Source organism: Biomphalaria glabrata, chromosome 3, assembly GCF_947242115.1.
Source record: "Biomphalaria glabrata chromosome 3, xgBioGlab47.1, whole genome shotgun sequence".
Classification (NCBI taxonomy): domain Eukaryota; kingdom Metazoa; phylum Mollusca; class Gastropoda; family Planorbidae; genus Biomphalaria; species Biomphalaria glabrata.
The window spans coordinates 15,224,635-15,251,082 of record NC_074713.1 but is presented as its reverse complement, the minus strand read 5'-3'; the positions used below and the strand labels follow the sequence as shown (position 1 = coordinate 15,251,082).

The window sequence follows — 26,448 nt, the reverse complement described above, 5'->3', positions numbered from 1 at the left end:
ACATCTGCCTCTTAGCTCTGGAGTTAAACCCAAATTGAAATTAAAAATCCAGATTTAATAAACCTAGTAGTTTGTTTTCTTTGCAGCCCATTAGATTTCCATTTCATGAACAAGAGGATACAAGTCTAGTCTGAGAGTGTGACTGTTATGTTTCTATATTCACTTCCATTTTGGAATGCTGCTAGTCAAATGAAAGTCAAAAATAAAACATAAAAAATATTTTTTTTTTAAAAAGAGAGTAGGACAATGATTCAAAAACTTTTGTCCATGATTTGTTCAATATAATATTTCATATAATTGACTGGCATAATTTGTACTAATAAAGTCCCAAAAACTATTGCACATAGGGTACACTGGAAACTTAAATTTGTAAAAGAAACATTTGTATTACATTGTTCTTTTAGGAATAAGAAAAAAAATCGCATGTAACTATAAATTATTATTATCTATTTAACTATCAATTGTTATTATCTATTTAACTATCAATTGTTATTATCTATTTAAATATCAATTACTATTATCTATTTAACTATCAATTGTTATTATCTATTTAAATATCAATTACTATTATCTATTTAACTATCAATTGTTATTATCTATTTAAATATCAATTACTATTATCTATTTAACTATCAATTGTTATTATCTATTTAAATATCAATTACTATTATCCATTTAACTATCAATTGTTATTATCTATTTAAATATCAATTACTATTATCTATTTAACTATCAATTGTTATTATCTATTTAAATATCAATTACTATTATCCATTTAACTATCAATTGTTATTATCTATTTAAATATCAATTACTATTATCTATTTAACTATCAATTGTTATTATCTATTCTATCCTAACTACCGGATTTTTGTGCATATAACGCCCATACATGTAAACCAGGCACACGCGTATACCCTGCACAAATTACAAAAACCTGGATGTGCAAAGTGTGACTTGCTGTAAAGTACCAGTACATTAAGTTGTTGTTTAGTTGCTTACTTGTTACAATTGATGACTGGTATATTATAGATTCTATGCCTCATTGGTACAATTTATTTTCTTGTGGTTTATAATGAGATGTTCATAAAGCTTTACAATCCCAATCACACAGCGAACTATTGGACGTATAAAAACCCATCGATACGTCCATAGTTTACATTATGCTATGTATACGAGTAAAATAAATATTGTAAACCTTGCACCTTTGTATACCCCACATGTCTGCCTATCATTTGTAAAAACTTATATAGCCTGTGGGTTAAATGTGTGAAAATATGGTACAATCAAAAGAATCTGTAATTCAAATGTACACTCTCCCTCCTTTCCTTTTTTTTACAGTAAAACTAATTCTGTTGTGTGACATTTTAACTTTCACTCCAAAGATCTATTTTATCTTTTCAAACATGCAAATATTGGTAATAATACTTTTGTCACAGTGACCTATTGTTAATCCTACACTATTGTTTTTGCTTATTAATGTATTCTTGTATCTTAAACACTACAGATATTTATTGAGAAAAAAAAATCTTTCTATTTATGTATTTCTATTTAAGTCATTGAGATCATAGAGAATTTATTTCTCTCTTATGTCCCCTTGTGTAGGTCAGTGACATCTCCTTTTCAAAGTTCTTATTATTCCCAAGGAATGCAAAAGAAAAGTTCTAATTATAAGAATAGCTGCTCATACAAGAGGTTCTCAAAACTTTCTGTCATGATTAATGAGCAAGTTTGTGTAAACAAAACACAAAAATTAAAGATTGAATTGAATTGATGAATTAATTACAAAAAACAACTGAGCAAAAGCCAGAGGTTTCTACACTTTAGTCCAATGCCTGTCTTTGGGAGCGCATGGCATCTGGTAACCCTTTTCAATTCATAATAAATAAAGAGAGAACATGCAAAATCTTAAAGACAATGTTGGAAAATAAAGTTTCATCAGTTGCTGCCATAAACCAGACTGTAAAATAAAGATTGGTTGTCCTGTAAAAGAATACCAGGGGGACTGAACTCTAGCACGTTCCCATCTTTTAGAACCAACACTCTGTGGCTGTCTAGCACAGTGTGGATCCGGTGAGCTATGGTCAGCACTGTGCTGTCTTTGAACTCATATCTGATTGTGTTTTGTATTAGAGTGTCTGTCTCCATGTCTACATTGGCAGTGGCTTCATCAATACAAAGAACCTGATCAGAAGAAAGAAATAAAAATACAATGCGTTTGATTAAATTTTAGGGTTAAGGGGAGGCAATGCATTATTACAAGCTGCTTTATTTATCCCAATTAAACCCAGGTACGCTGTTCTGCCTCAACGTGGCACCCGGGTGGAAACGGTTACTTGAGGGGGTAACTAGGCTAAATGAATGACGAAACATAATTCCCGTGGGGATGCCCACGGGTAGACGAGAGTCCACCCATTGCATGGGCGGAGTTGCAAAAGAGTCCCCATAAACCTGTCACACATCCATGCACTGTTCCTCAAAGGACTGTTACATAAATGGCGAGTCCCCCACGGTGAGCTTGGTATAACGAAGGAAAATGGCGGAGGCTCCCGGTGTCCTCGGCCTTCGGCCATGTACAGCCAAGCATGCGTCGGGGGCCAAAGGCATTGGAAACAGCATAGGCATTGACTCGAGTCTCTCTCAAACAGAACTGTGTTCCCACAGGTTTTGTTTTTTTAACTGTTTGGCGTCCAAACAGGGTTTTTTTCAAACTTAGAGCTCGAAGAGCCTTCAGTTCAGCTCTTAAGATGATCAAACTTCAAACCCCAATTAAAAAAAAGTAAATGATAATTAATAGTACAAAGTGAGCTAGTGAAATTTGCCCTCGTAGAGTGTGACCAGAGAATGCTGACCATGTCCTTCAAAACTGCATTCTCCATCCAGATGCCCGAACAAGACACACATAATAATGAGAAGTACAAAGTGCAAGCTTTAAAGAATAATAAGAAAAGTATACTGGGCAGTTAATAATTCTTTGCAAGTATAAACACAGAAACAAACTGAGTATAGACAGAAATCTCATTTATTACACTAGTTGAATATATATCCTACTCAATAATAAAAAAAAACCCCATAAAAACATTGCTACCCAGTATCATAAAAATCAATAAGTACATATTGTATTTTCAATAGACAACAGCTACTAATTTCATTACTGTTGAAAATCAACTAAATTAAAAAAAACTACATATTAAAGAAAATTCTTATGTTATGAACAGCCCCTACCTTAGCTTGGGTCAGTATAGCTCTGGCTAAACATAACAACTGTCTTTGGCCAACTGAGAATTCCCTCCCATTTTGTGTAATGTTGGTTTCTAGTCCTCCCATTCTCTCTATGCACTCATGCAAGTGACACCTGTCTATAGCAGCCCATAGATCTGGGTCAGAATGGGAATTCACAGGATCCAGATTTTTACGAATTGTTCCACTAAATAAAAATGGATCTTGGGGAATGATTGCCATTTTGGACCTGATCAGAAAGAAAAAAAAAGGAATAATATTTTAATACATTTGATAAAATCTAAACTCACTTAGCTGGCTTATTTTAATTGTTTATTTTTTTAAAACTTTATTCCCATCAAGCTACTAATAGTCAGAATTTATATTGAGAACCAAGAGTAATTTTAGGCTGCCATCAGTCCTTGTTTTGTATCATAGAGAATTTCCTCTCATGGATATGTAGCCCTATTCTGGAGAAGCATTCTCTGCAACTTATATCACAGTAAAATTGGAAAGTGATAATACTGGCCTCTACATGGGTGTTTAAGGAGCCATTCTTTTTAGGTATGGCTTTTAGCGTGATGCATGATTCCAGATATTTGATTTGTACAAACACGTTATAAGGTAATATGTTTTTTTTAAATGAGTTTAAAAACAAAAAACAATAAAGCATTGACACTGTCGTGATTAAAAATAATTAGTAGGCAAAATGCTGTTAGTACTTTCTTTTAGAGATTTAAAAAAATAATTAGTTGAAATATGAGTACTTTAATTGAATAAATCCAATTAAACAAATGTTTCAATAACAGTATTGAAATAGATTTGTTAATCCAAACTGGTATTATTAATTAAACAAACTGAATGAACTGACTCAATTCTAATTGGGTTGCATTTATAATATAAAAAAAAACTTAAATGTTCACTAGATAAATGTCAATAAGACAGCTTTAAGTCCAGTTATATTTACCCTAGTGAAATCTAAAGCACATGGTCACATGATATCAAAAACAAATTTTCCCCCTAATTACTACATTGCTAATAGTGAAAGATATCCCATTCTAGTTGCCTTTCTTTTTGTGTAAACAAGGTTCAAGTCTTCAAGTCTAGCTTCTTTTAAAACAAAACGATGAAGCGATTCACTACTCTACAGTTCAAATGAAAGAAACAAACAAAAACAAACTATCTACCTGATGTCATTGAGATCCAAATATTTTACATTGACTCCATCCACTGTAATGCTGCCTTCACATATTTCCACCAGCCTAAACAGTGCAAGAAACAGACTGGATTTCCCTGCTCCTGTCCTTCCCACAATGCCTATTTTCTCTCCTGGCTCAGTCCTAAAGCTCACACCTTTAAGAACAGGATTGAGAGTATCCTTGTACTTCAGCCAGACATTATCAAATACTATAATACCCAGTGATGGCCACAGTGTTGGAGGCTGGTGGAGAAAAGGAAACCATTTGATTTACTCAGTCCTTGAGTTTAACTATTTTTTTCTAAATATATTTCAACCAGTCATTCCAAAGCTTTTTATTGGTCATTTTAATACACAATAAAAAGTTGTTTTTTTCTTTTCTTTTTTTTTTGGAAATACTAAAGGAACCACTGGATTAGACTAAAAATGTTTTAAATATCCACAAGAAATATTGTTAGCATGTTTATTTAAAAATTATTGCTGAAAAATATTTCAATTTTACTTTCAGTTAAATTGTTTAAGAAAGTAAAGAATGAAATGCAGTCGACAAATATGTGTGCATTTAAACTCACAAATATACTTCCAGACCAATTTTCTGAAGGTGTTTCTTTGATATAATGCTGACATCTCTCAACACTGACAAATTCTTTTTCTGTTGCTGTAAAGAACAGGACTACTTGACCCAGTAAGTTTGTCACTGACAGCGAATAAGATAAAGCAAGTCCCACTAGACCTGAAAAATAAATAATGCTGTTTGATAACATAGCATATCTCTAGTCACTTTTATTAAAATAAAATTGCGGCAAAATAATGACAAAAAGTAAGGTTCTTGGGTTCAAGTCATATTGGAGATTTCTTTAAGACACCCTTGAGTCAAACCAATTTCTTAGGTACAAGATATTTTAGAAAATAAAAAAGCAGTTGTGTTTCCCGATTTTTCTGTAACATCACACAAGCTAGGCTCTATCTAGCCCATCCCCTGACCTTGTAGTAGAGGAACGCATCGTACCCAGTGACAATTCTGATACTGGTGACGTCAAAAAATCTTCGTCAAACCACCCCACATTATGGGACACTTTCAGGTAACATCACACGTCCATTGATTTCAACTTTACTTACTGTAAAAGTCTTTTTGATTTCAATCAAGACATAAAGTAATGTGACATCCTGCATAAAACAGTAAATAACAAATGCACATTAATTTAGCTCTACCTGCGTTTACTGAAGTAAGCTGGTGCTGCAGCACTGCTATTAGTGACAAGCAGGTTACCATAGCAACCCCCAGCATTCTCAGTCTGAAGTTTAACCAACAGGAAGAAAGTTGAGATGCATACTGAGCCCTTTGATTGGTGTCCAGCCTTTGTTTATTCTCCTCACAGAATCTGTATCACAAAAACAAACAATAAGTTTACAATGAGAAACACTATTTATTTATTGATATAATTAAAGTATTCATCTAGTCTAAGCTCATTATCTAAAGTGGAGCCTCTCTGTGAAATTTGATTTATTAAAAATTATATAGAACCAAATACACATTCTATGCATTAAAAAAATGACGAATGCATTTATATTAAAACAACAAGAAAGTTTTAAAAATAATGAGTTTGAATTTTTTTTTATTTCAGAAATCTAACTTTACCTTTGAGAATGCCTCATTGCCCTGATAGTTGACAGTCCTGTTATGGTCTCAGAGAAATGAGCATATATTGGGGAAAGTGTTACACTTGATAATCTCTTTAGTTCTCTTGAAGTGTGGCGATAGTACAACTAAGTATAAAAAAAAACATTTTCAAGATTAATTTTCCCAATGAAACTTTAAAAGTTATAACATTACTTTTGAACCAAGCCAATAAAAAAAGTTGAATAAATTAAAGAACCCATAACAATAAACCCAAATTTGTGTTTTATTTTACACCTGTAACCTTTCACAGGATGGGGGAAGACAAGAGTTTGAACCTGGGACAATCATGACCATCAAATACCAATCCAGAGGACCAGACAGACATGCAAAGAATTGAAACAGTCATAAGCAAAGCAATTACCCGGTACTACTGAAGGAAATTTATAATTTTTTTGTTCTAAACCAATCTCCAAATTTAGGTTCATTTTATATAAAAGATATAATAAAAAAAAAGAATTTGTCTGATTGAATAAAATAATTCCAAATACCAAGAGTTCAGTTTTTATGTGAGCTAAGTTTGCAAATTAAACTTTTTGTTTATACATTTCTACCAAAAAAACCCCCAGATTTTGAACTTCAAATGCTACAAAACAACTGATGTAGAAGCAAACCTACCTGTATTTTATAGTATAAAGCAGAGATTGGAATCAAGCAAATTGCAAACCAAGGGAGACCATAACATGTGAGCACCAATGTTCCCAGGATTCCAAAAGCTTGTGCCAGGAATATGTTGAGTGTGAAAGGGAGAGAATCATCCACAGAGTAAAGGTCAGAAGAGAACCTGTTGACTATTCTACCGATCGGTGTGGAATTGAAGAAACTCATTGGAGCCTGTAAAACAGATAAGTTTTATTTACATAACAACAGTAAACGGAAGATATATAGTAAGGTATCTCTGGTTTCTAATCTTATAAAATAAGTTTATTAATTTTTGTAGCTGTTAAGAAATAGAGTATATTTTAGTTAAATTGCTTTTGTATAGGGTATCAGAGCACTGTGGTCCCATCTCTTTTCTGGTCATGTGATCTGTGATGGCTGTCAGGGTCAAAGTTTTCATGCAGCCTTTAGCCTCCAAGTAAACACAAATCATCTCAAGTGGGAAATGAACTCAAGCCCTCTTAAAAGGTGTCAAGATTCCTAAAAAGCTGGGTATATTCAGTAATGTCTCTAGATCCCATGCAGAAATCCTACTAAAAATAACCTTCAGCTAGATATACTAACCGTGAATTCTTAAAAAATAAAGATTAAAAAAAAAAAAAAAACTGCAAAGACTTTTGTAAGTCTTATTTATTTTAATTTTATTTTTTTTACTTAAGGAAATTACATTAAATTAAAAAGTTTTACTTTGAGATCGTGCTGTAGGCTTGTGAAAGAATGAATGACATGTGTAATGATTTATTTACTTTAAGAATGTGTTGTGACCTAATGTGTAATGAAATATTTACTTTAAGAATGGCACCCAATAAGTCATTATGCATGACAGCAGCAGCACACAGCCCTCCATAGGCAAACAGAAAGGATCTCAGTAAAGTGGACAGGATATTGAAGCCAGTCAGGCCAGCATAGATGCTCAGGTAAAACACAACGTTGTCACTAGATGTGTTTAAGCTTGTCCAAGGCTTTGTGTTACTGTGAAGAGTAAAAATGTAAGATAAGAATACTATCAAACATCTCAATAGGTAATAATCAGTTACTCCCCTGTACCCTGATATTTTTTCCCAAAGTTATCATACTAAAAGTTACAAATATTCTTTCAAAGAAAATTATTACAAATTAGGATTATCCATGTTAATTTTGTATTTTATATATATTTTTTTTGATTTGCTGATGAAAAAACTTATTTTGCCAATGTAATTAATTTAAAAAATCCTTACAAGAGTATATAAGTTGCTAAAAATAAATTAGATAACATTAAGTTTATTGAGGACAGAAAAAATGTTACAATTCAGCTATCTCTTGCAGAGTCCAATGAGTAGCATTATCGGCACTTGCAGGTATTTCTTTCTCTGCACTGTTAGTGACCCAGTAGGACAGCCACCAATCGCCAATGTTTCTAGAAGCTGAATAGAAATATTGTAATTTACAAAGCCACCCTATGTTGAATATGTAGCAATATTCAACTTTTTAACAAATAAATTTCAGGTCCATTAATCTCTATTGAACTAAATTCTAATGTTGTACTTACAATTGTTACTTACAATGCACTAGGTTTTTAAGAATTTTTTTTTATTTGAGGGAATGATTTTTACTATTCCCTAATTTTTAAGGATTTCCTTGTTTGAGACTCGATCCTATGTCAAACTGGGAGTCGAACACTTTGTGAGGTTGGGACAGAGCGCCCCATGAGGTTTGCGGGACATGTTCTACGTCAAAATGAACTACGCACACCAAGAGTTGCGATAACATAGAAGCCAATAAGAGAAAAGCGCAAACAGGGACACCCTCATATTACTTGGGGACACATTCATGGAGGACCTCAGAACAGTGGACACCAGGTGGGAGGAGGCTTCAGACATTGCCAATGACAGATCTTTATGGAGACAGCTTGCTGCCCAATGCGCCGAACGGTGCGGGAGGACCTAAGTCTAAGTCAGTCTAATTTTTAAATTAAAAAAATGAGGAAAATACTAATCAATAAATTGAAAAAATGTGCATAAATCATCCATTATACATGTTATAGCTACCTAGCTAGTAGAATTTGAAGAATCAAAAAGAGTTGTTAGGGTTAGGAAATGACCACAAGTTTAAGTTAGAGTCTAAAAAGTAATGCTGGAGATGGAGTAGGAAAAAGACAATAGATATTTTTCCCTTTAGAAAAGACCTCGCATGAGTGTTGGCGCATTAAGTAGTTTCATAACAAAATATTTTTTAAAAACAATGCAATGGCTTCTCTCTGAAGCGTTCTTCACTCCTCCACAAGACTGAAGTTATTGAAACCTGAGATTCCTAGTGTGTATGATTGTTCAACTGACCTTGCATTAGAAACAAAGAGAGCAGCACTGATGAAGAAAGACAGGCGCCAACAGCCCTCCAGTAAGCCTTGTACACTGCCCCTTTCACAACTCCTGTTTCTCTTTCTTCTTCTTCAACTAAAGTGTAGTCATCTTTGGCAGTTGGCAAAGTCTCTGATTCTTTACCCTCTTGATCACTGTCACTGGCTCTTTGCTCTTCATTAAAATTGATGTCTAACAAAACCTGACTAGGTGAACCTAACGACAATAAACAATGCCCAATAATTTAATATATAACAAAGACAATTTGTGTTTTTTACAAAGCTATATCAACTCACTCTATCTATCTGTCTGTCTCCTAAAAAGTTCGCTTGTTTCTCCCACATCCAGTCTCGGATTAAGCTAAAATTTTGCACATTTATTTCTTTTACTTGACAAAACAAGAATCAATAAAAAAAATACTAACCAATTAGTTAATTAATTATTTTGTTTGATATCAAAAAGAGAAAGAAATTATACTTGACTGATGTGGTGGTATAAATTGAATTAGTCCCCTTTATACTTTGCTTTAAAGTTTGAAAGTAACAATACAACTATAAAACCAAGTATATTCATAAGCACTTCTCTGGTACAGTGGTTAGAGTGATGAGGCCTGAGAAGCCCAGAGCCCTAAAGTTCAAATTCAGGTAGTTCAACTTGAAATATTTTTTTTTTATAAATGCATTTAAAAAGTGTTCACAGTAATATTCACCCAGATACACACTTCTTTCTCCCCCACCCCTTTCCCAACTGATCCAGACAAGTGATAGGATCATAGAGTATTCAAAAAGCTAAAAGCATTCAATTGCGCTAAACAAAACCTTTAATTGCTAGATTGATTATTGTTAGTCTAGATCTATTAGAAATTTAATTACATGACAGATCCAACTACACTTAATATATGGTAAGCTTTGTTGTTTTTTTTTCTAAGTATTTTTTATATTTTATTATTTTCCTATTAATTAAAAATTCAAAACAATAAAAAATTCTGTTTCCTCCAGGATGTCAAGCTAATTAAGCTAATACTTGTATAGTCCAGAATTTTAAAAAAATTATTTGAAATTGTTACTTTTCAAACTGTGGTATAATTAACAAATATGGTAAATATTTTCTCAAGATTTGCATGATATCTCCTTTATTTTGTTGATATTTGTTTTAATAAAGACCATCAAAGAAAGTCATTAGTAATGATCATAATAATTACCTAGGCCTTTGTTTTCAAAGAGTTCATGCCAAAAAATGGTGAAATATGTTTCTCTATTTTTTTTGGTAAGAAATTAAATTATGAAATGAATGAAATACAACCTAAACCATATGGTGTAAGATGTAAAAAAATGAAACCAATTCTTCAACAACAACAAACCTGATTTAAAGATGACTCCATTTTCCATATGTAAAACTAGATCCGCCTTTTTCAAATACTTCACATGGTGTGTGCATAGCAACCTTGTTTTGTCTTTTAGCAATCCCATGATGCAATGCGTGTAGATGTGCTTAGCTACATGGGCATCTACAGCTGATAATGGGTCATCTAGTAAATAAACAGCTTTGTCCTAGAGAGCAGACAAAATATTGAAAGGTTTTAAAATGGAAGGGGGGGGGGGGGAGGAAGCGGCTAATCAATCAAGTTCCAACTAGATGCAAAAAGAAGCTTCTACTTTACCTGATACACAGCTCTGGCTAATGCTACTCTGGCTTTTTGCCCACCACTTAATGTCAAACCATTTTCTCCTATCTCAGTCATGTCCCCTGCAGGAAGTATCTACATCATATGAAATCATAGTATATTAAATATAATATTTTCATCACACACATATTGAAGATTTAAAACCCAAGAGAAGACAGTATATAACTAAATATATTTATTTGTAAGTGTGACATATTACATCTTGAAAGACCATCTTCTCACTTTGCAACTTAGACTAAAAAGGCCAATCCTTGATACATGAGGCCAATCTTTGATACAATAGAGGCCAATCTTTGATACAATAGAGGCCAATCCTTGATACACAAGAGGCCAATCCTTGATACACATCCAAATTAAATATATATATGTTATTGACATACACATTTAAAGATGAAACTTTTTTTGTAACAATAGAACAAAAAATCTAAGAGAGCAATTTTTAAATGAGAAAAAAGACTTTTGCTTTTTATACACATTGATATAAAAGAAAATAAATTAAAAGCTTAATATTATAATTATCAAAGTCGCCAGTTGAAGGTGGATGTAAAGTTTATTAGCATATTTAATGCCATGTCTGTTTCAAAATTCTAAAACATTTAAAACCTTAACTTTGAAATAGCATATATATATATGGGGCCTTCTGTCAATGGATGTGCCCATATGAGTTACTGGTGTCAGTTTCTCCTTGAATCAGGGACAGAAATAGCAGAAAGACAAAGTTCAACAAGAAGCAATAGCATTTTTTAGAGTTTAAAAAAACAGTAAAAAGATAATTTTTATAAATGTTGGACAATCTTCCCCATGCATCACCCCTGCAAAAAATTTCAGCTACACTATTGACTGAACTATGAATAAAATCAGACAAACCTTTAAATCTTCAATAAGAGCGCAAGCCTCCAGGACCAGCTCATATCTACGGCTGTCATAACAACGACCAAACAATATATTATCACGTACAGTCGCATGCTGGATCCAAGCTTCCTGAGCCACGTAGGCAAAGCCTTCATCAAGATTCTTGACATAAATCTCCCCTTGTGTTCTACGAAGTTCACCTATTATAGCATTGAGCAAAGAGCTTTTTCCAGAACCTACTTTACCAATGATTCCAATGAACTGGCCCTTTTAAATAGAAAAGATGATCCTTAAGATAAATTATTTTTTTCTTATAAATATTTTTCAAGGCACTTATTTGGTTTGGAATGTCATTATATATTATTGTTAGTCAATCAAGAAAATGATAACCTGTAACACATTTAAGTTGATTCTTTCCAAATTTTGAGTTTTGGTCACATGATCATCTTCTTCGTCTATACTTGTATCGTTCCCTGAACTTTCAACAGCATTCTTTGAAGTGTTCTCTGGCGTTGTATTCCTCCATGAAAAACTTGCATTTCTTATCTTTATGGTTCTGTCTTCAGCATCTGGAGAAAACATAAGAAGTAAATGAGTGAGTGATGATGTTTCTTGACTTTAAAATGCAAAGGGAGATTAAAAAACAACAACAAACAAACAAGAACGTCAATATTCTCTAACCTTGTTTAATGCTGTAGAATTCATCTAGCTTGTTATCTTCCAGGCAAACAAAATTCTGAACCCGCTTCAGTGATACCCATGCTTCAACCAGGCCATTGATAACCCAGGGAAAAGAGTTCAGTGGACTGATAAGCATTAGAAACAAAGACAGACTTGTGAAGACCTACATTCGTTACAATAAAGTGGAAGATGGAGGTCAAGATTATGTCTTTTTTAGCTATAAATATATACATTTCAACATTTATTCATGGTAACTTGGATCTCTAATTATAATAGATCATTGTGGTGTATTGTTGTTCTACCACCAACAGAGCAATGACCACCTTAGACATCCTAGTTGGAAATATATCAATATTGGCAAGGACAAAAATAAATTTGACTGATAAGTAGATTGTATTCTTTATTGGGCATCTAGCAACATTTGCAGAGGACTTTTTTTTGTTTGTATTTATGATCAATGCAACAGTAATGAACTTATGTTACAATATAGAAAGAAAGTCACTGCAATGAAGTTATAAAATTGACAAATACTTACTTGAGTTAAATAATTTAAATGAAAAAAAAAATGTGTATAAGAAAAAGACCGTTTTATTTATAAATATTAGAATTTAAAAAAAATTACTAATATTTTTTAAAAACAAATTATAGAAAATAAAACTGTGATCACAATCTAAAAATTCGAAAAAAAAAAACAACAAAAAACCCATTAAATAATTGGAAAAGAAATTTATCTGTAAAAAAAGAGATGTGCTCAATTTGTAATTCTACCTTAGCTGCCGTGAGTTTGTTGCCCAACAAGACAAAAGTAGTAAATGTGAGAATAGCCATTAGGACAGGAGCTGTAGCCCAGAAGAAAACACACATGGCATCCAAGTACTTTCTGCCTCTCAGACACTTCAGTTCCTTGCGTCTGATTTCATTGATGCTAGAGGTAAAGTGAGACTCCCATGAGAAGAGTTTTACAACCTTGATGCCATGTAACAGTTCATTAGTCACCTGTTCAAATCATGTATGTTCTTGTTAAAAGTACAGTCTAACAATGTGGATCTCACTACATTTATATCTCTAAATGTATTTTACATTAAATTTTAACACATGACATCAACCTGTTTATAACAAAATCTCATTCACCTTACAGTCTTCTTAAAAGGACATAGGGAACATCCTAAGTTATCAATACAATGTGTCTCTAAGTGATAATAAAATGATTTTTTTTTTAAGATAAAACTGTCCCACGTTCAAAACACAAAGAGTGAACTGGTAAGTAAAGATTTTAAAAATGTATTATATAAAAACTACATATACAATGACCTTGACTCTTTCATCTTTATATGCCATCATCTCTGTACTAAGCTGCCCAATCTTCTTGGCAATCCATTTGTTGATTGGAATCAATATTAAAGCAAAGGCAACACCTGCCAGGAATGCTAACCCGACTTGCTGGTACAACAATACTAATGATACAGCAATCTGTAAATAATAGAAAAATAAAATTTAAAAAATGGAAGATGGTAAACATTTGTGCAAAAAATATTTAAATTAGGATTAAAATAAAAAAAAAAAGAAATGCATTCTGTAATCTTCTAAAACTAAACATGGCAGCATGGTAGTAGAATTTGAAATTTTTAAAAAGTTGTTCCTTTTTTTGTCTATGCCTTAAGACATAGAACAATAAGGTTCATCTCGTGGATAACTTTTTTCATGTGACTGTAGATTCCTATTCTAGAGAGACATTCCTGTTTGCATTCAGTGCAGATAAGAACTTTGAAAAGATAAGAGCCTGGGCGTCAGCTATGGCTAGAATATTGTCGCCCACACAGTTGTGTGGAAAGAGGAGAAAACATATATGCACACACAATCCATTGGACCTAGCCCTTTCTGATATAATCACTAGATCTTAAAACTATTTAATTAATCAAAATTAATTTTTTTAAAATAATTATGTCATTTAAAAAGAATGTAAAATATTTTTACCTGAAAAGGTAAGCTCCAAAATGCATGAAAACTTGGACAGAAATTCAAAATTCTATCAGTGTCAGTGCTCATGAAGTTGACTATCTCCCCTGTTGTAAATTTAGAATGGACGGCTGCGGTGATCAAAAGAGACTTTCTATAAACTGTAGTTATGAGGGCACAACGCATTTTGAAAGCCAGTACTTGCACATTGTAGTCAAACTGAGTTGAGCAAATAGTCCCAACAAAAGTGGTAAGGAACAGACCCATCGCAAACAGGTAGCCTTTATAAACATCTTGGTCTTTATTTTCCACAAAACTGACCAGATAATTGAGCAGCACGGGACCGGCAAAGCCTAAACTGTCAGCCAAAAGTTTTAATATGCCCAGGCTGTAATATTCAGCACCAAAGGCTTTGTTCAGAGCTTTAAAAAGTGTCACTTTTGTTACTATAGCATTGTTCTGATGTGAATGGGCTGCTGTTTGATCAAGTTGTGCAACTGATGGTAGAGAAGAAGATATCTGGTTTTGATAGCTCTCATATTGCTGGTGGAACTCTTCAGAAGTGGAATGGTTATTGGGACTCAGAACGCTGGCATAAGGCTCAAGAAGTGGGTCCGCATTAAGCTGACTTGTGCTGGTTTGGTGATCCTCCCTACAGCTGCCACTTGTCCTAGACACATTTGTCAAAGTGTTTTGATCATATTTTAGTTGTAAGACTTGCATAACTTTTTGGAATTTGTCATCAACACTTTGTGTATTTAGGCGTTTGGGGAGTAGGTAGAGATCTGAGATAGATTTTATCCTAATCTTGGCTCCTCTGTACATCAGAGGATGCACCCAGTGAAATGTTAACCATGATAATATGCCCACGCCCTGTTCTGCAACTAATGTATTATCTTCTGATGGTGTTGTTGAGTTGTAGGATCTAATTCTATCCCAGGTCAAGGGCCTTTGTTCCTCCTCAGTTTCATTGATCAATCGAGAGAGTTGTGCCTGATATTCCCGTGGTCTGTTAGGTACAAGGCTGATCATATAGATAACACTAGCAGCCGCATTGATGTAAGTTGCATACTCTTCTGTGAGGATGCGATATGGAGAATGGGATATGTGTCTTGTTATAACTGTGTGCATATGAATAGCACAAGAAGTCAGCACTAAAGTAAAAGCAACAATGGCACTAGGTGGACCTCTTAAACTGTTGTCATGAAGAAATCTTACATTCCAAATGTAAATGACATGTAATAACCAAGACAGAAATGAGACTCCTGCTGTGACTCCATCAGCAACACTAGGAAGCAGCTTTTCTATTGTTACTAGAAATATAACTTGAAATACTGGGCACAACAGTAAAACAATTGTACATAAAAGTCTAAGGACAAGAAACCAAGTCCAGGCTACATTTAAATTCATACCATTCCATGAAGTCTGCCTTCTACCAAAATGATAAACACTTACAATGGCGAGAATCGCATGAGTTGGAGTAAGGATTGCAACTTGCTCAAAGCAGTGACCAAAGTCTTTTCCTTCCCATGAATGCATAACTTCTCCATGTTGACAAAGATCTGACCAGTTCCAAGCTGGAGTTTTTGTAAGCGATGCCATATGGACTAATTGTGTTTTCTCTTGGCATTCAATCTGCCCAGCTATAAATAAAATACTTCAGAATTAGGATAGTCAACATCAATATAGAGATATATATTATATAAAAATTATTACAAGTTTAAGGAGGTTTTTTATACATATTCATTAGAAGTTAAATAAAGCAGGTCAGATTATTGTTTTAATTCATTTCAGTTATCATAATAAAGTATTAATAATAAAGTTAATTTTCATTCATTACATTTCTGTATTTTTAGTAGTCCACCAGCTATATAATAAAATATTTAACAAATATTCAGCTAATTGAATAACAATATTCAAAACCATTATACATTTGTCAGAGAATAAAAGTTTTCTAATTTTCTTTGAAATATAAGTATGGCCTACAATAAAACTAATAGTAATTACCATAAAGCTTTTTTTTTAATTGTAAGAGATTTTATGATGCCAAATAGGTTGGTCATTTAAAGGCCTAAGACGGCATAGTTAATCAATTAAAATAACACTTCATTTGCAGAACTAAAATATACTCATGCAAAGCTTGGTCCTTTTAATAATTTTGAATTAAAGTTGTCTAAAAGATATTTTACTGCAACATTGTATTTAAGCTGCCTAGTCGAGTGGTATGTGCTACAGATTGTCATCTCCATGGACTTAAGTTCAAGCCCTACCCACAGTCTTCCCCAGCAAGAGGTTTGAGCTAGGATGTAAAAATCTTTATTTCTGAAGAATTGTTCATAACTTTTGAGTCATGATTCATGTCAACCTGAAGGGTCTACATCAGTACTTCCAAAACTGTGGCCCTGGGGGTGCAACGTCCTAACAAGGAGGGTGAGCGGTCAATTTACTTTTCAAGATACTAGATCTAGGTTTTAAAAATGTATTTTTACTGTATCTAGATCTAGTTAAAATCCATGACCATGTTTAAAAAATTAAAACATCAGTAAGAGATATAAATTCTATATATATAATATATATCTAGAATTATAACTAAGACTACATATAAGATCTTAGAATTAAGTACAGTGTACTACAGTAGTCATAGCAGGCCAACTAAGACTAAGTTAGAAGAGTTTACTAGAGATATAGACAGTGATAGATCTGTCTAAAGATCTTGACAGATAGTTCTAGTGATTCTAGTTACTTTAACTTTTTAAGTTTAACTTTAAAAGAGTAAGTTAATTCTTTAGAATACTTTATTAGACTTTAAATCTAGATAGTTATACTATACTGACTATAGTCCTAGATCTAGAATTCTAGTTATTCTACTATTTAGTATTTCTAGATCTAGAAGATCTCTACTCTACATCAGTACATGAAAATCTTTCATCATCATGTCTATAGTTCGTCCATTGTGGTTCGATAATTACCACTTTTGTCATTCAGGGGGCTGAGGACTTTGCACTAAGGATTTGTGCCTTCTCATGTGGCTGGTGAGACCTATCTGAGCCCAAAATTTTCGGCTGCACACTGGGCAGGTTTTTCCAGCTGGAGCTAGTGTCATTGGCCTTGCTTTTCTTCTCTGGCACTTTTCTTCTGCCAGAGCTGATCTTTTTTCCTCAGCAATTTGTGCGCCAATTTTCACAGTGCGACGCCATGAAGCTCTGTCATGTGCTTCTGTCTCCCAGGTGGCTGGGTTTATGCGAAATGCTTTCAGAGAAGCTTGATTGAGGGTGTCCCTAAAGGATTTTCTTTGTCTGCCTTGTGAGCGCTTTCCTTTCCTTATTTGGCCATACAGGAGTCGTTTAGGGAAGCAGCAGTCTTCCATTCTGCAGACGTGTTCTGCCCATTGCAGCTGGGACTGCATCAGGATTGCATGGGTGCTTTGCAGACCCGCTCCTCAAACTAAAAGGACTTCAGTATCTGGAATTTTTTCTTGCCATTTTAGATTCTGTATTTTTCTTATTAGACAGGTCATGTGGAAGTGGTTCAGTTTTATTTGCATGTATTCACATAATTCAGACTGAGGCTGAATATTCTGTATCATTTCTAACATGATCTAGATCTAGATAGATCTATTAGATATTATTCTATATAGATCTAGGCTATATTTGTTTAGATTTATTTGAATTAAATAATTAAAAAAAAATAAAAAATTAATATATATTAATATAATTATAATAATAATTTTTATTTATTATTTTAATATTTAGTATATAATTTAGTATACAGTCAGTATAGATCTAGAGTTAAATGTAGTAAATTCTAGTAATTCTAATTCTAGTATAATAGCATCTATTATGATTATCATCTAGATCTATGTTATACTTACTACTAGAGTCTTACTAGACGTAGGTTTAATCTGTTGACTCTGTCATGGTCATGATGATGATCATTCATGATGTGTTTTCATTTTTATTGATGACAAAATGCGAAAATAAAATAAATCTGGCACGGAACTATATATTTAATAGATCTATTTTTAAGATTTGATAACATTATTATAGATTTGTAATGATTTAATTAGATTCATTTCTCCTTTGATTTAATTGCTAATGAAAGGTTTTGATGTCTTAAGGCTTTATAAATTCTTAAAACCAAATTATTGTGTTTTCAGAATAAGGTGTTAATAAACGAAACTTTAACTGGAAATATTAGAGTCACAGACCTATATATATATGTCTATGAGTCTAATATCTTTTACTTATTTTTTAATACAGAAGAGCAGATTGGTTGAGGAAATATAGACACAATACATAAGAGATGTTTCTGTTGACTCGTTAGATTTAGTCTAGACTAGATCTATTTAGAATATTTAGATCTAGATTTTAAATCAATAATAAAAAAAAAAATCTCATCTAGATAACACAGATTCTATAAAATGACAACCATAAGACCATTTAGATGTGACGATCTGTTTAGATTTAATAATGTGTACGTATACGCCGGTATACATATACATCTACTTCAGTACTTGATCTAGTCTAGATTACTAGATAGATCATAGAGTATGATAGAGTAGAGCGCAAAGCCGCAACCGCAAATCATTTCATTATATATTTAGATCTAGTTATTAGTAAAATAGATACTGATATAAGAGTATTTAGACTTAGATAGTTACCAGTACTAGTTATTACTAGTAATACTAGTATAACTATAAGTAAAAAAAAAGTATTATAATTATTATTATAGCTTTTATATAGCGCTACTTTCATGCTCAGAGCGCTTTACTTTAGTCCAATCTCATTTGTGGACCAGTGGGGGGGGGGGGGGGAGGGGGTATCTAGGAGTTGGTTTTCTGTGCTGCCTTTAGGCGCTCAGTAAACACAGCTCTGCCCGAGTCGGGTGTCCAACCTCGAGCCCCCTTCTAGGTAGCCAAGACAAGCCAAGTTCAAGCGCACTTAGCCTCTTGACCACGCTTCCCACTATTATAAGCCATACCATAACAATTGAATAACGATAATAACATAACTGACTGATTAGACTAGTGACTAGAGTATCATTTGATGTAGAGTTAGAGTCTACTGATAAACTGATATTTATATTAACAAATTTACAAAATAACTTTTGAAAATATGCTATCAGTTTTGTGAAATAAAATGTTTATTATTATAAAAACTTTTCATTTATAACGATTATTATATAGACTAGCATCTTTGACTTAAGATTTATATCTTTAATGCCTGGCATCCTGTAGAGATCAATAATATCAAATATACAGATAATGACGGGACACCCCCCTTTATTTTTACTTCATTTGAATTTAAAACGCAGGCAAAGAAACATGTCTCTCCTTTTAAAAAATCTTTGATACCAGTCTCATGTGTTTTATTTGCCATTTAAGACTTAAAAACAGCACTAAATGTTAACCAACCACCCTTCTCCTGGAGAGGTAGAATAATGTGTAATGTACTGCATATATATATTGTTATTGAAAATACTGAGGCAAGTCCCAAAAAGCTTCTTGTGAAGTCTGGGAGCTCATGAGGTGCCCTGACTGCACTTCCCTATCCAGGCCTGAGCTAGCCACTGTCCTGTTGGCTAATTTTTCTCACTGCTATGGCCATATTTTGACTCACGATTCCCCCATCTGTGGGGAAGAAGAAAAAACCATGTCTCATTCTTTTTGACTGCCCCAGACTTGAAGATCTCCATCTCCACAGGTCTGAGAAACCAAAAATCCTCGACCTGTATGGTGACATGTATGCTCTATGCAAAATTGCAGCGCTTCTGTCCAGGGCTTTTGTAAGAGAGGATTTGAGCCTCTCAAGCCCACACTCAAATCTAGTTTGATGATGAGGGTGGTGATTGGAAATACTACATTTTGTTTCTTAAGGACCAGCACTAGATAATCTCCCTTGCTTGACCTGTTTTAGTATTTGCCAATTTTTTCTGTACAATGTAGGTGTTAGAGCCAGTTAGAGTTAGGGTTAGTCTACAGTCTTGACTTGAAATAGCAGATGAAAATTAAAACATTTTGTTTTGTTTTAACTATGTTAAAGGTTAGGGGCTAGGAATTAGATGTTAGGGTTAGGAAACTTAGAGGTTTAGTTTAGGGTTACAGATTATAGGGTCTAAGCCTTATGTGGATAAATATTAAAACACATAAAAGATGATTATAGTATAGAGATGGGAGATCATTCTGTTTTATTTGTAACTTTGCCAACATGTTTTCCAGTTAATGTATCTAATCACATAACCAATACCTAACTTTCTAGATTAGTCACCCATGTATTAATTATAAAAATGGTAATTTCTTCATTTAGATGTCATATTTATCAATGTTCAGATTCTGATAAATTATAATAGATCACTAATATAGATCTAGAACTTGTCACTATATTAAAATTATTATTTAAATAAAATTTGTATTTTTTTTCTTATATTTACAGAAATCTTGATCCACTTACAGAAACAGTATCCTCTTATTTAAAATTATTCAAATATTTTAAATCTAGTATTTTATAGGTTCAATTCATAATTCTGTATTATAGATCTATAAATATCTACTTTTATTGTTGCTCTTGCTTCTCCTGAGTTGTAGACCTGCATTGCTAAAATCAATATATATATATATATATATATATATATATATATATATATATATATATATATATATATATATATATATATATATATATATATATATATATATATATATATATATATATATGCAAAGGGAAAAAAAATTATCTGAAAAGTGTCCATTTGTCTGATCTGCAGCAGTAATACACTTTTTATTTTAACAAAAATATTTCTAAATATATACAGTGCCTAAAAAAAGCTCTAATCAGGTATCTTTCAATGTCCCTTTAACCAAGATCATTTTAAAAGTTTCCTTATTCTTACTGTCCAAGCTAAATTGAAGCTAATATCAATAATTATATCTTTGTTTGTTTGTTTCTTTATTAATTTAAAATATTTGTTGTCTAATAAAACAATATTTAGTCTTTTAATGACTGCTTTTCGGTCAGTTGAAGTAGAGAATTTAGTTTATAGGTTTTAGTAACTCTTTCAGTATTGTAGTAAGTGGTTTGTTTTGTCATTTTTATCAGATTTTAAGGCCAGATTGCAACTTGGTTATGATGCTCACATGTCTGGACATTTCCCTTTAAATTTTTTTTTGGGATTCCTAAATCTGTTTGATTAAGTTATAAATACAACAGTGTTTTTAAAGAAAATACCTTAACTCTACCAGTATGGATTACCATTTTACTTACAGTATTTAGCTCATTGGCCAGAATATTTTCAAGTGCTAGAGTCACCCAGTGGAGAAATAATGGGCTACAGTAAGTTTAAAAAAATGTTTTTGTTTTTTTTTGCTTAAAAGTATAGAAGAATAATGTTATGAAACACTTAGAAAGAGAAAGATACAAATTAAAATTGAACCAGTTGTCTGTGAGCTATTTGTTATGACTTGACTTGATACATATTGTTGTAAAGATAAGGTTTAAATTAGATTGAGAATTTTTTTTTTCAGTTATGGGAAAAGCTGAAGGTTCTGGGGAACAGTGGCATGGTCATGTGACTGCCTTAAGTGTTGCTCCTGAATTTCGACGTCTGGGCCTGGCAGGAAAGCTGATGAATGGTTTGGAGGACATATCAGAAAAGTGATTTTGCAATAATATATAATTTATAATCATAATGTGCATTTAAACTTGCATTTTATTTTTCACTTTATTCAAATTTTTAAGCTGTGTCATATCAATACATATTTGTGTACATTAGTGGAGTTTTGAGGATTGTTTTAAGCAATTTGTTTTTAACTTTAATCTTCACCAGAAAGCAATGTTACTTTGTTGACTTGTTTGTGAGGGTATCAAACAAAGTGGCTGTGGCTATGTATGAGAAACTAGGATATAGTGTGTACCGACGCGTGCTGGAGTACTATTCAGGAGAAGTGGATGAGGATGCTTTTGGTAAATAATTGCTTTCTATGTGTAGAAAATACTGCAGATTTCTAAGTCTTATTCAGGGATCCATCATCTATTGAAAGCTTAAATTTGTTTGTTCTAATGGATTCGTGCTAATAAAAGCATTACTTATCAGAAAAGCAAATGTAGCACATCCACAAGATCATTCTTTCTTAATTAGAGTTGATATGAACAGTTAGTCCCAAAGGATCGTTGTTCAGAATAAAAGCATCACTTATAAGGTTTAATCAAAAGTTTTTTTTTCCAAAAGTTTTTTTTTCCAAACTCCCACACCCATAAGTTCATTCTGTCTTAAGTAGAGTTGATATGAATAGTTTGTCCCAATGGATTGTTGTTAGGAATAAAAGTATTACTTTACCACACCCACAAGATCATGTTGTCTTAACTCATTAGCTACTAATGCGACCTTCCCCCCTCAGTACTAATGCGCCCACCATAGCACATACACAGCGTGATTGCATAGCTCTCGTTTTCCTGCGCGATGCGTGGTGTTATTTTGAGCTGGCTGGGTGTTTTTAAAAAGTAGAAATACAGATCGTTTCGTTAAAAAAAAACGGATTTTTTAATGTCTTTCGCTTTAGTTTCTATGGGCCTTCAAAGTTTGGTGATTTTTTTTTTTTTCGATTTTCCTTAGCTGCGCAGGCCATTTTCTCAATGACCTTTCAATTTTTAGACCCATTATCGCAAATAATACACTAAATACAGCTAATAATGAACTTGATATTGATCAATACATTGATCATTAGAATTTAGCGCTACATTTAGACTTAGATCTAGTCTGATTCAGAGAGAGAGTAATCTATCATCTAGCCTAGATCTAGACTATTCTGGATCTAGCGTCAATGAATCTTCAACTTTTTTGACTGATATTTTGAACAGTTTTTATTTACCACATGAAAACTTTGATGAAATAGATCTATTTGGGGTTTTCGCAATGTTGGTTTGGACAATGGTTTGATTACTTTTACTTTGTTATGCTAGAAGTCATGAAATCTGAGACACATGCAGAACCACATCAGCATGATGCCATGTTCAGGCAACTAAGGGCCTCACGCGCATCCAGTGAAAGTCAGTAAATACTCAAGACATACAGATTTTATATATAAGCATAATGTTTATTGTATAGGCCTACTAAATTTCTTCTTATAAACATTACTGGTCTTTGGGTAAATGTTAAATATTACCAAAAATTACAGATCTGATTTTGGGGGGGGGGGGGTCCACCAGTCTTCAAAAAATCAGGCACTTGAACAAATTTTCGTCTTTACCCGTTGTTTTTATTGTTTTAATCTTGTAAAACCTATTCAAGTTATACATCATTTTAAAGGTCATCCATTTCTCTTTTTTTAGAAGTATTGTTTGTTATTGATAGATGTTGTTTTATGTTTTTTTAAATATATTTTGTAAAGTCAGTCTATTGATGTTTTGGAGTTACCTCCCTTTGCTTAGTATTTAGAGAGATGCTGCTTAGGTATGGGCTTAGTAGCTAATGAGTTAAGTAGAGTTGCCATTAGAGTACATAACTAAAGAAATTATATATACCCTAGAGTGATAGTCATGTTGAAACATTTTTTACTAATTATTATTGCTAATTATTATTTTGTTTTGACTTGAAGATATGAGAAAAGCACTTTCTCGGGACAAGGAGAAAAAGTCAGTGATTCCACTGCCCCACCCTGTGCGGCCTGATGAGCTGGACTGACCAGATGAAGGACACAGTACTCTTGCAGACATGTCTGATCCCCTTTTCATTGTTATTTTTATCTTGGCAGGCTGCCTGTTTTTCCTCCTCCTGGAACTTTATCTGCAGAAACAAAAGCAGTCAATGCTAAGAGATAGGGAACTTTAAGAGAAACAAAACTTAAATGTTTTACACTTTATTTTACTACTTAGAAATTTATTAGTAGATCTGTTCATGACACTCCACCAATCACAACATATTTCTCAATAGATTGACTTAGAAAACAATATAAAATTAAAAGTTGCTGGATGTTCTTTTAATTTATAGTTTAGTCCAAAATAAGTAAACATTCTACTCTAAAAGCTAAGCCTTTACTGTTTTGGCTCTTCTATGTTACATACATAAATGTATAAGTCTGAAACTATGGTACATTTCAGGAAGTGTTCAAGGTAATATTTTCCTTAATTGTGTTGCATCATAAATCATTAATTTATAGGGAAAATAATATCCATAGAAACCTCTAATTATAAGAAGCACCAGTCATTTATTTAGGTCAGTGATAAATTCCATGCACAGTTGTTTTGAATCTCAGCATCTAATTTTAAAGTAACAATTATTATGTACTGACCTGTAAAAAACATTGTAATAAAGTGAATTGATTTGACTGAATAAATGTTTAATCATTTCAATAAAACTTGGCCTGAACTTAATAGCAAGTTTACAGTAAATAGGACTTCAGTATAAATGAGTGTATTATGAATATTAATAGAAATCCCCATTGGACCATCTAATTAGTTCTCAGCAATGATTTTAACTCTAACAATTTTTATCATTCATGTTTGCAGTACAAAGTAATGTGTCCTTAAACAAAAGTCTCCCTTAACTATCAGGGACATCACAAGCCTTTGTGTGATAACATTTTCATGAGCAAAACTTCTTGTTCTTGTATGAAATTATTTGCCTGTACATTCATGTAACCATTTGATGAAATGTAAAATACTTTGTTATTGTAAAATTGTGGAAATACAACTGTGTGTGTGTGCATTAGAATAAATGTGTTCATTCAGTTCTTTGACAACTTGCCTATATACTCAATGAGAGGAATCTTTTTGTTTTTCTATGTAAGCAAGGGCACACAACATTAATAGCTACTATATAACAATATTTCCAGCTTTTTTTGTCTATTTTAAATAGTCACTCCTTTTGTTTGGTATTGATTGTTTAGGATCTTTTAAGTTTACATTTAATAGATTGAATTTGATGATGTCAACTAGGGCAGAGGTTCTCAAACTTTTTTGACTCTGGGACCCCTATGTATAGTCAAAACTTGCCCACAGACCCCAAATGAAAAAGCTTCAAAAATACATATTATATAAGTAAAAAAATCGAAAATAAAATTTTGTTGAAGGAGTGTTTATTGAAATAATGACTTTTGTTTAAAATAAATTTAAACAAATAAAAAAAATGACTTGATGAGGTTCATTATATTTTATGTGTGTATTTATTGCCCAGCTCAAGAAGAAGCAAAAAATTTGTGTCAATTTCTTTTATTTGGGATGTAGCTCATTACAGCAATGAATCTACATTGTACCAAACAAGAAGACGGGAACTTCTTTAAAATGACATGTAATGATCAATTTGTGGTATCTTTGATTACACATTGGTTAGTATTTATGTGTATTTTTCTGTTGTGTTGTTTTTATATGAGAAAAAGAGTCCTTGTAATCACAACACATTTCTGTAAGGATCAATAAAGCATTCTTAGTCTTAGTGCCTCGTTTGTAGAGATTTCAAGTAAGTATGTTCACAGGTCAAAGGATTCAACAGCCAGTCTGGTATGTTCACAGGTCAAAGGATTCAACAGCCAGTCTGGTATGTTCACAGGTCAAAGGATTCAACAGCCAGTCTGGTATGTTCACAGGTCAAAGGATTCAACAGCCAGTCTGGTATGTTCACAGGTCAAAGGATTCAACAGCCAGTCTGGTATGTTCACAGGTCAAAGGATTCAACAGCCAGTCTGGTATGTTCACAGGTCAAAGGATTCAACAGCCAGTCTGGTATGTTCACAGGTCAAAGGATTCAACAGCCAGTCTGGTATGTTCACAGGTCAAAGGATTCAACAGCCAGTCTGGTATGTTCAAGTGAAGAATGTCTTCAGTTTAGGTCTCATAGAATAGTACGTACTAGACATATTTAAAGGTAGTCATGGATGAGTTGATTATTATTCAAGTTGTACAATCGCATTGACAGTCTTTTAATTGTATACAATTTTATCTTTCTGCGGACCCCTTTTGGTCGTCTCGCAGACCCCAGTTTGAGAAACATTGATTTAGGGTGTGCATAAGCAACTACAGGAGACCAAGAACGACTTCTTTCTCTCTCACCATCTCTCTTTTTCTTACATTAGTTAACAATTTTAGCTAATTAAAAGGAAACTCCGATGGTTTTGACAATATTTGATATGTGTTTTGATTTACAGATAATGAATATATTATTCTTTTTTAAAAATTTTGCAATTATAACTTTGTAA

At 32.9% G+C, this 26,448-nt stretch overlaps 2 protein-coding genes across 2 annotated transcripts; one reads left to right on the top strand and one right to left on the bottom strand.

Moving 5' to 3' along the window:
* Positions 1-1,409: 1,409 nt before the first annotated feature.
* Positions 1,410-18,378, bottom strand: LOC106057128 (ATP-binding cassette sub-family C member 10-like). The gene is made up of 19 exons (XM_056023613.1): positions 18,136-18,378; positions 14,283-15,907; positions 13,620-13,778; positions 13,077-13,304; positions 12,309-12,471; positions 12,018-12,196; positions 11,643-11,894; positions 10,752-10,850; positions 10,452-10,641; positions 9,071-9,307; positions 8,041-8,158; positions 7,544-7,727; positions 6,714-6,929; positions 6,057-6,184; positions 5,630-5,799; positions 4,990-5,150; positions 4,407-4,660; positions 3,226-3,469; positions 1,410-2,184 (listed from the first exon to the last, which is right to left on the bottom strand). Exons 2-19 carry the CDS (start codon positions 15,864-15,866, stop codon positions 1,939-1,941), a joined length of 4,812 nt encoding a protein of 1,603 aa, XP_055879588.1. The 5' UTR covers positions 15,867-15,907; positions 18,136-18,378; the 3' UTR covers positions 1,410-1,938.
* Positions 18,379-18,525: 147 nt separating this feature from the next.
* Positions 18,526-25,688, top strand: LOC106057129 (N-alpha-acetyltransferase 20-like). Its single transcript, XM_056023614.1, has 6 exons — positions 18,526-18,737; positions 20,696-20,720; positions 21,502-21,592; positions 21,784-21,913; positions 22,086-22,222; positions 23,854-25,688. Exons 1-6 carry the CDS (start codon positions 18,685-18,687, stop codon positions 23,937-23,939), a joined length of 522 nt encoding a protein of 173 aa, XP_055879589.1. The 5' UTR covers positions 18,526-18,684; the 3' UTR covers positions 23,940-25,688.
* The last annotated feature ends 760 nt before the right edge of the window (positions 25,689-26,448 follow it).